General features: G+C 35.6%; 1 protein-coding gene across 1 annotated transcript in view; it reads left to right on the top strand.

Annotated features, from left to right (window-relative positions):
* Positions 1-13165, top strand: part of MPDZ (multiple PDZ domain crumbs cell polarity complex component) — a 174445-nt gene that overhangs the window by 102113 nt on the left and 59167 nt on the right. The window contains exon 22 of the mRNA XM_049769299.1: positions 2928-3126. Coding sequence (XP_049625256.1) covers positions 2928-3126 — 199 coding nt within the window. The remainder of the gene's footprint in view (positions 1-2927; positions 3127-13165) is intronic.

The following is a 13165-nucleotide window of genomic DNA, read 5'->3' as shown; positions in this document are numbered from 1 at the left end:
TCACCTCTTTGGTCAAGTTGACTTCAAGATATTTGAGTTTTTGTGACACTAATGTGAATGGGGTTGTTTTCTTAATGTCCATTTCCCCCCTACATTGTTGGTGTATAAAAATGCCATTGCTCTTTGTGTGTGGATTTTGTAGCCTGCCACATTGCTATTTGAATCTATTGTTTCTAGAAGCTTTTTGATAGAGTCTTTAGGGTTTTCTAAATACAGTATCATATTGTCTGCAAACAATGAGAGCTTGACTTCTTTCTTTCCTATCTGGATTCCCTTGATAACTTTTTCTTTCCTAATCACTATATCAAGTACTTCCAGTACTGTGATGAATAGGAGTGGTGAGAGAGGGCAGCCTTGTCTTGTACAAGAATTTAGAGGAAAGGCTTTTAGTTTTTCTCCATTGAGGATAATATTTGCCATTCACTTGTGGTAGATGGCTTTAACTATATTGTGAAAGGTTCCTTTCAAGGGAATGAATCTTGATCTATAACTATGCTTAGGACTTACTCCTGGCTCTGAAATCATTATCAGTTTCTTCGGGGCTTGAGAGACTATTTATGGTGCCAGGGATTCAATCCAGTTTGACTGTAAACATGTCACATTACTTAAGATACTATCTCTATGGACCCTATTTGTCTTTTTTTGTTAGGTTTTTGGTTTTGGATCATATTCAGCAATTCTTAGGCATTGCTCTTGGCTCTGTGAAGCCTCATCCCCTACCCTTTCTCCCTAGGTAACTTGACCTTACCTGCATAGACCCCGCCCATTCCTGGGAGGGGTCTTGGAAAAGGCAGATAAGGCCTTTGACCCAGGGGATTAGGACTCTGAGCTCTCTGGCCTTTTGGTCTTTGGCCAGCATGGAGGTCAAATGGAAGATGGCTGAAAGGAGTTAAGATGCAGGGCTAGTTAAGAATGGCTGTTCTTGAAAGGTTATGATATAGGCCACACAATGTGGTGGATAGGGCATGAATAAAGTTGATGCTTCCTGATGCCTGTCTCTGGATGAGTCTGATTCCGCCGTTCACCTAAACCTGGGACCCGCCAGCTGGATGGGGGTTGCGGAGCCATGTGGCCTGCGATGGCAGTGAAAAATCCCATCTCCATCCTTCACCATCCAGATCCATCGTTAATTATTTAATGCTACAGTTCTGAACTCATGAATTACTCCTAATGGTGCTTGGGAGACCAAATGAGATGCTGAGTATCAAACTTAGGATGACCATATAAATGACAAGTGTTCTGTGCCTTGTGATCACCTTACTGCTGTAAGATGTATTGGAAAAGCCAACATTATATAATGGGAAATCAGTTAAGAGACTATTTCAGGGCCGGTGAGGTGGCGCTAGAGGTAAGGTGTCTGCCTTGCAAGCTCTAGCCAAGGAAGGACCACAGTTCGATCCCAGGTGTCCTGTATGGTCCACCCAAGCCAGGGGCAATTTCTGAGCTCTTAGCCAGGAGTAAGCCCTGAGCATCAAACGGGTATGGCCTGAAAAAAACAACAACAAAAAATGTTCTCTCCCCTCTCTCCTCTTCTATTCTCTCCCCTCTCCTCTCCTCCCTCCTTTCCCCTCTCTCATCATCTCCCTTCTCCCCTCTCTCCTCTCCTCTCTCCCCTCTCTCCTCTTCTCTCTCCCCTCTCCTCCTCCCTCCTTTCCCCTCTTCCATCCTCTCCCCTCTCCCCTCTCTCCTCTCCTCTCTCCCCTCTCTCCTCTTCTTTCTCCCCTCTCCTCTCAAAAGAAAAATATGAAAAAAGAAAGAAAAAAGAGACTATTTCAGAAATGAGACATAATAAACTTTTTCTGGTTTAGAATTAGAATGTAAATGGAGAAAGTTGAGATTTAAGATGCATTTTGAAGATAGAAATGACAGGACTTGGTGATCAATTCAACTTGAGAGTTGAGAAAGGAGAGCAGGGAATCAGAAATACTACATTTGAGATAATTGCTTTGACACAAATGAGTAAGTGGGTGTAAGACTTGTACAGACTTTTTTGTTAGTGAAGTTTCATTTCCTGTGAATCATTTGGGGAAGTTGGTGGAGAAAGGAAAGTGGATATTTGTTATGCTACTCATAGAAATTCAGATTTGGAAATAATATTGGAATATTTTACAGTTAAATTCACGTCAGTTTTGTTCTATAGACAATAAATGTTTAGGCTCTGTGGTGGCATTGGGGATAATAGAATCTTCTTGATGTTAGGAATTTTCTGTTATACTTTTTTTTTTACAAGCAAACAGCATAGTACTTAGCACCTAATTAGTATATACTAAATATATGCTAGATAACCAAAGGATCTAAAAATAAAGTAAGAGTATAGAGATTCTTGACTCATGGCTCTTTCCATTTGTATTTCTCTGTTTATAATCTCATTTGCATAAAATTTCTCTTATTGTGGTGTTGATTTTATATGGTCAAAATGTTCTCCTGGGGTGTATTTTACTTGACTTGTAACAAATCAAATAGCCCAAGTTATATACAGAACTCTTCTGTGTAGACCTATTTCATCTCCAGTGGGTTTAGTATGCACTAACCTTAAGTGAAATTTCACAACATTCAAAAGTCTTTCATAATTTTTTGTCAGAAAACCTTTTTCATTTGCCTTTAGTTGTATTTTTTTTTTTTTTTTTGGTTTTTGGGTCACACCCAGCGGTGCTCAGGGGTTACTCCTGGCTGTCTGCTCAGAAATAGCTCCTGGCAGGCACGGGGGACCATATGGGACACCGGGATTGGAACCAACCACCTTTAGTCCTGGATTGGCTGCTTGCAAGGCAAACACCGCTGTGCTATCTCTCCGGGCCCTTTAGTTGTATTTTTTATCTATAACATTTATTCCTGTCTTTCATCCATAATTCCTAATGTTTATTAAATTAAAAATGCATTTGAAAATCATATACATAATACATTTCTTTGTTCTTTCTTTATTATAGGTATGACAGTAAGTGCTAATAAAGATGGTTTGGGAGTGATTGTGCGAAGTATTATTCATGGAGGTGCAATTAGTCGAGATGGCCGGATTTCTGTTGGGGACTGCATCTTTTCTATTAATGAAGAGTCAACTCTCAGTTTAACCAATGCCCAGGCACGAGCTATGCTGAGAAAGCATTCTCTCATTGGACCTGACATTAAGTAAGTATCATCTGAATCTCATTTGACATGGACAATTTCAATTCATTAATTAGATTTTTTTTCAGTATGAATTTCTGTTACTATTATGAAATCAGGAGATAACTCAGGTACAGGAATATCTGCTTTTTCTGTAATAGTACCTAGGTCAGATTCCTACCTACACACTATTTCTCAGTCACCAGTAGTTATATCCCCGGGAACTCCCACCACCAGTAGGTCTAAGCAGCATCAAATCTTCTGGTCCAAAAGTTAAACTTTTCACCTGTTGGATGAATGACTCTCTGAACTGACTCCTGGCATCCAGAATATAAAATAAACCATGTAAGAATATCACTATTCCTGAATAGTTCTTAGGTGTTGTAGTAGAATCAGTTCAATACTTAAACAATGTTGAAATATTTAGAAACAGTGTTGTATATCCTGTCTACAAATTTTGATTATCCAGGGATTTCAACATTTGTGCTGAGTTGATTGCAAGGGTTCCAAGCAATGTTTAGGATACTCGGGGGACCTTCCCATTGATTCTTGGCCAATTGTGTGGACATTCTAAAAGAAGCCTCTGAGGATCCAGTGCAGCTTTGGTCATGCTGTGAGAGAGAATACTCTAGTGGTCCTCATTGTTGAACTGGGTTGAACTGGGAGTTGCTCAGGTTACCATGTAGTGCAGAGATCTAAGCAGAGTCATTCACATTTAAGTTATGCACCTTACCTCCTGTACTAAATATCTGGCACTTTTACTATTAATTTTTAGGAAGAAATTTGAGTTTGCTTTAATACAGCTATGTACCACCTAATTTACATGTATTAATATTAGAATGAATTCTAATGTAGTCTTGAACTGTCTCCTTAAAAGTTGAACCTAAGTAAAAGCCTAAACAAGTTTTCCCCCAATCCGACTTCCTCTTTCTGGTAACCTCTTCTTTTGATATGCAAAATCCCACTGGGTAGTTAATTTTGAATCTGACATGACTTTTCCCTTCCTGAAATTGGGACTTGGTTTGAAGAAAGGAGTCTATACCCTAGGCTTTGTCCTAGGATCTGTGCAAAAACAAGACCACCCAGTTACAGAAGACTGGTTTACAACAACAGTGATGGAACAGAACTCCTAGAACCGTAAAGAAAAACGCTATCCTAGGCTTCATCCTATGACTTGTACAAATACCATGATCTCTAGTTAGAGGCCTGATTCTACCTGCTACAACTGAGTGGAAAGTTTCCTGGCATCATAAAAAGTCCTTGGGGTGTGAAAAGGAGTGTGTAAGGAACCTGATGTTATTCCCATGACAGTATGCTTCAAGGGAATTCTCTGTAATTTCCCCAATATTTACTGTGCCTATGCAAAAAATAAGAAAAACAAAACAAACAAACAAAAAAAACTTGCCATACCAGCCCTCCTTCCTTTTATGTTTTCTTTTCTTTTCTTTTCTTTTCTTTTCTTTTCTTTTCTTTTCTTTTCTTTTTCATTCTCATGATTATTGTCTGGTTATTGTATGTATTGCTGTGGTGCTTTTTTTGTAGTTGCTTTTGTTTGATTTTTGTTTCTCTTTTTTGTTTTGTTTATTTTGTTTTTGTTGTAGGTTTTTGTCTTTATCTTTTTTTTGTTATGTTTTTCTTCTTTTCCTTTTTTTTTCAAACAGAAAGAAACACAGAACTTGAATCATCTTGTTCTGCCTCATAAATTAAGGGGAAAAATGGATGGTAGCAGAACCAAAAAATCATATGAACATTGAGTAGAAATTAAAGAGGATCAGACTTAAATACCAAACTCAAATTCAACTACAACAGAATCAATCTTCAACAAGCTATACACAAAGGGGGCCAGTTATCCTATCAGTCTGGGAGGCAAAGGAGGGAAAGCTGGGAATTGGGGTAGAGGAAACAACACTCGTGGTGGAAATACCCCTGAATCAATGTCACTATGTACCTCAAATATTACTGTGAAAGATTTGTAATTCACGTTGGTCACAATAAAAATTATTTAAAAAAATGAAGAAAGGAGTTTAGGTTTGGGGCTCAGGTTGAGAGCACATGGCAGAGAGAAGCCATGAGGCAGAAAAGCCATGAGGAAGAAGCAGACTAACTCTGATTAACTTTTGACGGGCCTGGTATTATTTATCCACTGCTACCCTACTTCATCAGACCCATCTGCTTAAGGGGTTAGAATCATGGTGCCTGACCAGACTCAACTCCTGGGTATTTTTTTACATCTCCTGATTCAAGAGAAATCATGAATATGTAGATATGGTCTGATTAGTGGTTATATATAGGATAGAAATTTTGTTAGAAATGACTTAAAATGTCCGAAATGTGATAAAAAAAAACATGCTCTATATTTAGGTTTCTTGCTAAATATATCTTGAACCAACATAAAAATTGATTATTGATTTTATTATCAAACCTCATAGATCAAATTTACTATTGATGTTTTTTATTTACTACATAAGAAATAAAATATTAAAATAAGTTCTGGAAAATATTGTTTAATGATTATGATTATGAGAGACTCCTACCATAATGTAATTTTAAAGACTGTATTCTTTTTTATCTTTATTTAAAACACTTTGATTACAAATATGATTGTAGTTGGGTTTCAGTAATGTAAAAGAACACCTCCCTTCACTGGTGCAAACACTCCACCACCAATGTCCCAAATCTCCCTCCTCCCCACTCTACCCCCTCCTGTACTCGAGACAGGCTTTCCACGTCCCTCATTCATTCACATTGTTATGATAGTTCTCAGTGTAGTTATTTCTCTAACTGTACTCACCATTCTTTGTGGTGAGCTCATGTTGTGAGCTGGACCTTCCAGCCCTCCTCTCTTTATCTGTGAGGATTATTGCAAATGTCTTTTATTTTTCTTAAAACCCATAGATGAGTGAGACTCCTCTGTGTCTATCTCTCTCCCTCTAACTTATTTTACTCAGCATAATGGATTCTATGTACATTCATGTATAGGAAAATTTCATGACTTCATCTTTCCTGACAGCTGCATAATATTCCATTGTGTATATATACCACAGTTTCTCTAGCCATTCATCTGTTGAGGGGCATCTTGGTTGTTTCCAGAGTCTGGCTATTGTAAATAGTGCAGCAATGAATATAGGTGTGAGGAAGGGATTTTTGTATTGCATTTTTGTGCTCCTAGGGTATATCCTTGGACTGGTATAGCTGGATCATATGGGAGCTCAATTTCCAGGTTCTGGAGGAATCTCCATATCGGTTTCCATAAAGGTTAAACTAGACAGCATTCCCACCAGCAGTGAATAAGAGTTCCTTTCTCTCCACATCCTAGCCTGTACTGCCTGTTCTTATTCTTTGTTATGTGTGCCAATCTCTGTGGCATGATATGGTACTCAGAGTTGTATTGATTTGCATCTCCTGATGATTAGTGATGTGGAGCATTTTTTCATGTGCCTTTTGGCCATTTGTGTTTCTTCTTTATCAAAGTATAAAGACTGTATTCTGTATATTTTACTAAAGTGTATATTTCTAATTTTGATAAGAATACTACTTATCATAAGATTTTCATCAAATTAAAAATAAAAAACATATTTTTATTTGGAATATATTCTTTTACCTTTTATATATAAGTCTTGTTAATTATAATTTTAATGGACTTTAATGCTTTTATGTACTTTTAAATTTGCTTATGATGGAAAAGATGATCAGATCTTAATATATGATACATATGTAATATATATGAGATAATAGTATTTTATTTATGTCTATACATTAAAAAAGAAAAATTTAATACTTTACTGAATACTTTTAGGCTAGCATCTATTTGTTGTTTAAAATAGAATGATATAGATCCTTGCAGAGAGTATTGTAAGAATTTTAGCTTTATAGCTAAGATATAGCAAACTGGTAGTTTGTTACACATTTGTTTTGCTATATGATAATACATGTTTTTATACTATGTACATTGAAATTCTATGGCCCTCTGCCCATAGTTTATAAAATACATTGAACACAAATTTGGTGCTTGGTTTTATCCTGGCATGACTGAATTTAATAAGTCCCCTAATATAAAATAATTATGATTTGGAGTCAATTTGTCCTATTTAGAAATTATCTTTTGAAATGTTGTCAGATATGTTTTTAGGCTTTGGAGGTCTTTTGTATTCCTTCTTTGTTTTTTTTTTTGTTTTTTTACTATTTTGCTTTGCAGTTTATTTTCCCATTCTCATTAAGCATCAAAATTTACCCATATATGTAGTGGCAGATTTATTATGATCTTGAAGGTTATTTAGAGATTTTGCTTCATAAATAAACATATTAATATCTCAGCAGGAAAAATTTACTTTTGTATTTTATATTAGGTAAAGAGATATGAATTCTAAAACTTTTAGGGTTTTTTTTTTTTTGGTTGCTGTTAGTTTATTTTCTTGGGTGCACACATGGCAGTGCTAGGAGATGACTCATGGCTCTGTGCTCAGTGAGCTCAGTAATCACTCTTGATGTTGATCAGTGGACCATATGGGATGCTAGGGATTGAACCTTGGTCAGCCATGTGCAAGATAAATATCCTACCCACGGTATTTTTTTTCTTCAGTCTCAAACTCTAGAATCTTTGTAAATCAATGCATCATCAATCAGTTTCATATGCTCACACACATATATAAATGTTAACAAAAACACATTGATTTCTCTTCAACTACCCTGTGATTTAGTTGGTTACAATGGTATTAATTGGATAAATGGTAAAAAAGAAATTTTTAATCCTTTTTTTTAAGGGAAAATGTGTTAAACGATCAAACAAATAGCTCGTTTAGATTGACCAGAGCCGGACTGAGCACCAGATTCTCTGCATTCTGTTTAAAGTATTTTTGGCTCTGGTGTTTTGCTATCACTTACTTTTGAAGGGAAAAATGGGATATAACACTGCAAGCTATGTGAATTTGTGAGTAATCCTACGTATAGGAGTCTAGTCCTTTCATTATTCTGAGTGGAGCCATAATATTGCTACTGACTAAATTTAGCTTTGTAAACCTAGGTTCCATCCATATCTCCTTATGATTTCTTGTTATGAACCCCAATTACTCTGGAGTGTTGATGGAGGAGTATATTGTGAGGACTTAAGATATGGCATTGAAATGTTCAGTTATATCATTTTACAGGTTGTAAGAAAAGCATTACTTCTTGCTACAGTGTACTGGGTTTTAATTTTGCCATTTAGGATACATAGTTAGGAATTATTTGAGGGCCTTTATGCATGAGCAGGTAGGTATTCTGAGTTTTTAGAGTTCAGGAACTCTTAAAGTTCCAGGTTTCATTATTTTCTATGGAAGACCAGATGTGAAGCCTCAACCAGAATACATTCTGTTTCACTTCTCACTCCACCTTGCCAGGGAGCTCTTATATTTCTGTAATAATAACCAGGGTTTTGCGCGTAGCAGCAGCTGCTTCTAACATCTGCCAGATAATTACTGAGCTGAATCAGAATTCACCTGCCTTAACCTAAAGTGTGGGATGAATTCCTGATCAAGGAATAAAAGATTGATTGCAGTTACATTTTTCCATGCTTGTTAATAATCACTGCTATAGACATCAGTAAAGAGCAGATGCTTTTTCTGGGGGAGGTGTAGATGGGAGGGAGGTGGAAAGGGGAAAAAAACAACCAGGAGCACCCACTTTTAACTACATATGTATGCATTTCACATTCAACACAAGACATTGACATTTGTTAACACCATTGTAAAAAGATGCTGTGGCGTATGCTTCGCATTCTAGATTTCTACAGCACCTGCTGACGATCGAGCCCCCTTTTATGTGTGGAGTATCGTGATTCAAAAGCTCATTATGGCTGTGTGTTTTAACTTGTCTGTGAAAACCATTTCATGCTTTTGTAATGTACCAATGTAAAGAGGGATCTGATAAACATCTTCAGTGTATCCCCCCCCATATTATACTAACAATACAGAATTGAAAAGAGCACTATGAGATTAATTATATTCTACCTTGCACTGATGATTGTGAATTCATTTTAAAAACCATATTTTTTGCAACTGCTATGCTTAAAAACTCCTTTGTAAGTAATGATCCTGACTGCAATGCCATGTGCAGGCAGAGTCTTTGGATTTATAGCTGTATTTACATTTCAGCATCACTGAGTGTTGGCTTTTTTCTTTCACTCCATGAGTAACCAAGATTAGGTTTACATTTAAAAGGATTTTATTGCATCTCTCAAGCTGTTTCGGTGTATTTATGCAGTTCATAACCAATTTTGGTATCCTTTCTTGGTGTTTAGGGAGACTTTTTTTATGTGTAGTTTGTGTTACCAGATGTGTTTTTAGAATTGCACTGCATTTGCTACTGCATTGTGAGCTGCATGTACTGGTGGGATTTGTGTCGGGTATTGAGTTAAATTATTTTCTCTTTTTCATGGCTAAAGTATCTGAAAAATATGTCCAGGAGCTTCTCTCTTTCTCCTCTCCACACATGCCTTAGATAAAAATAAAAAATAAGCTCAAAATTAATGTAGAAGTAGTTATTTTCAGTATTGGAATAGAAACATCTTTTTTCAGATCAAATTAAAATTAATTGCTTTACATGTATCCATTTTTACTATGCATTGCCTCTTCCTTTTTTACTTTTACTTTTGCCTTTTTTCTTCAAGGTTTTATTTATCATCACTTATCTATACTAAGTCTTCATAAATACTATTAGTTTATTTGAATGTAATTTTTTCATATCTATATTTCATTTTGTAAATGTAACTTCAATAGCATTATCTTACATATTTGTGTGCCTATTTTTGAAAGGATAAATGTAGGTTAATTGTTCAGTTACTTTTGTTATCACTAGAGAGAAGATGTTTTTAATAAATGAATATACTAAATTAGGATCAGAATCAGAATATAATTTTCTCATCCAGTGTTATCTTAAATACCATAGAATCAGTTTTTCTGCTTCATTCAGGGTTTTTGATGTGGTGAAAGTATCAAATGATATTTCGCCAAAGGTCTATATATTCTTGCCTGTAATAAAGTAATTAAACTGTTAGACTTCTCAGCTTTTAATGTACTCATAAAATAGTGAGATAATTTTGGAGATTGAAAAATTGGAAATTCACTGGTACTGATTTACCTTAGTACCTCCTTACTGGCAAGTAATAGAACTTTTCTTTTTTGACTTAATACTCAAATGATATCACAAAATAAATGCTTTTTATGGCATAACCAGAATCTAAATTTACATATCCATTTCACACAGTCATGCCATTGCTATAATTCTTATTCTAGGTCCTTGATCTCCACCACTAAATTTTTATTATTTATTGTCTCTATGGATAAGTTATAAGTAGCTCTTTCAATAATCTTCATGGTTTTATTTTTATTGTAGTCTAATAACCACTAGGTAGCAATAATGCATGTAAATGTAACAAAATTATTAATAAACATAATTTAGTGGTAATAATATTAAAACATTAAGTAGTTTAAAAATTATTATTGGCATTTATTTTAATAGTACTTCTTTTATGAAAATGTGTTACAGATCAATAAGAATAATAATTGAATTGGTATATTTACATTTTTGGTTTACCATATTTCATTTTAAATCATAAAATATAATTTACAATATTTATTGAAAAATTATATTTTGAACTTTCAAAGAAAAATCACATGTCATTTTTATACAAATTGATCATATAAAACATAAATTAATATGAAGAATGATAGTGATAGTTAGAAATAGTATGAAAATGGTAGAATTTTATTTTTCTACAAAATCTATTTTTGTTTGTTTTTGGGTCACAACCCGGCACGCAGATCAATGGTATTTTTTTTTTTTTTTTTTATTTGATTTTTGGTTACACTTGGTGACGCTCGGTGATGCTATGCACTCAGAAAGTCACTCCTGGCTTGGGGAAACCATATGGGACACCAAGAGAATCGGAACTTTTGGTCCATCCTGGGTCAACCACATGCAAGGCAAATGCCCTCTACCTTTGACCTTTGACTTTGACTGTTTGCTCTGGACTATTCAAATGCTTTTCTTGCAGGAATCAAATTTTGAATTTGATTTTCTGATCTTTTTGCCACTCTATAACTGGTGATTTTAGTTCATTCATATTGAGAGATATGATTGCCTTGGGATTTTGTCCCATTTTTTGGTAGAAGTTTGGTGTTTGTGGGGTTTGTCTTGCTTTAAGTAGACCTTTCATTTCTTCTTTTATTTTTTAATTTAAAATTTTTTTATTTAAACACCTTGATTACATACATGATTGTTTTTGGGTTTCAGTCATAAAAGGAACACCACCCATCACCAGTGCAACATTCCCATCACCCAAGTCCCAAATCTCCCTCCTCCCCACACAACCCCCAATTTAAATTATTTTTTTAAAGAAAATGTATCACATTGTTGACATAATTGATTATAATATATTTGTTTTGGGATGACAGAAATCAAAGTTAGTAAGAAATAGAAAAAGAACAGAGAATTAAAAAAAGGAAGAAGGGGAGAGAATTCATTAGCATTAATTTTAAAATTTCTTGTATCAGTTATAAAGTCATAATTGCAATAGCTAAGATTTAGTATGCTCCCATTTTTTCCTCCAGAGATGGGAAATACATTAAAAAAGTGTGGGAGGGGGCAATTGTCGTTTGCATAGGCACAGTAAAATATGGAAGAGATTGTAAATAAACATATTTGGCCTAAAAAACAGGGAGATTTTACCCCTGAAGCACTTTGGCATAACACCAACTCAAGGCTCCAAGCATACTCGGTTATCCAACTCCCTAGTCATTCTTGGTGGTCAGTTCTTCAGTCTCAGAGTTGCTGCTTTCAGGTTTCTGTAGTTATAGATCCTGGTTTCTGTACAGGTCCTGTGTCAAAGACAGGGTGGTGTGTTGTGTCTTCTGGTTTCATCTCTCCATCAGTTAACATTGCAGAGAATCCTGCCCTAAAAGTAGACTATTGCTGTTGCCTGGTTGTCAGGGTGATATAAGAACTGTTTTTGGAGTAAGTCAGTGCCGTGGCAGTAGTAGGGCCTTCCTTAGTAGAATTTATGTTCCTGATGCTGGTGTGGGAAACCTTGTTTGTTTCCATAAGTGGAATCCTCAGTTCAGGAGGTGAATAGTCAGTGTCGAATCAACTGGAGTCTAAGCCAAGTCATTATGCCAAGTGTGTATAAAAAATTTGTATTCTCATCTATATTAGATAAGAACATGTTTGTGACTGTTAATGTTTCCCAATTTGATGTGCCTATGCAAAAAGCGACAGCGTCAGGGAATTACTAGTGTGTATGGGGGCCCAAGGTGTCAAGACTGACAGACCCCAGTGCATTTTTTACATAAACTCTAAACAGAGATTTGTCTACTAGTATTTTGTATATAGTATTTTTCTACTAGTATTTGTATACTAGTATTTATAGTACACTAGTATATATAGTATATAGTGTAGTATATAGTATACCAGTATACGACAGTATGTTAATGGAACCCGAGGATAGAATAAATTGCTGCTATATGAGATGTTTGATAATGGTTATGCCTATTAAAGGGGTGTATCTAAATGAAATATTCAAAGGAAATGTATATGTCCTCTTTTAACTCTTTTGAAATAGGACAGGGAAGGGGTAAGATCCCATGCGGCAGCTTCAAACTGTACAGTCTAGGTAGGATGGCTCCCAACAGTACCTTAACAGGAATGCCCTCAAGCTGGGTGATTTCTCAGGAGGCAACTTTGGTAACAAGCAAAAGTTCATGGGTGCTGGGGAGGTAAATGCAGAAGAGTCACCAAGAGCAAATCAATAGCACAGACTGTAGGTTTCTTATGCTGAGAGTCTGTCTTTTTCTCTTTGGGGGCTGGAGGCTGGTTGGCATCTGGCTGACTGGGGAAAATGTCTTGCTTTGTAAGGAGTTAAGGAATGAGGTAAAAAAATAGGGTATAAATATGGAGGATTAACATGAAGGGCTTGAGGAGGGTTTGTAAGGTGTTAAGAAAAAAAGGGGGAGAGGGTTATCTATGATGGAGGGGGATGACACTATACAACATAGATATTGTATTTATTTCAGACTGAAATAGACTGAAATTA

Source organism: Suncus etruscus, chromosome 1 (genome assembly GCF_024139225.1).
Source record: "Suncus etruscus isolate mSunEtr1 chromosome 1, mSunEtr1.pri.cur, whole genome shotgun sequence".
In the NCBI taxonomy this organism is placed as follows: domain Eukaryota; kingdom Metazoa; phylum Chordata; class Mammalia; order Eulipotyphla; family Soricidae; genus Suncus; species Suncus etruscus.
This window is presented reverse-complemented; position numbering and strand designations above follow the sequence as displayed.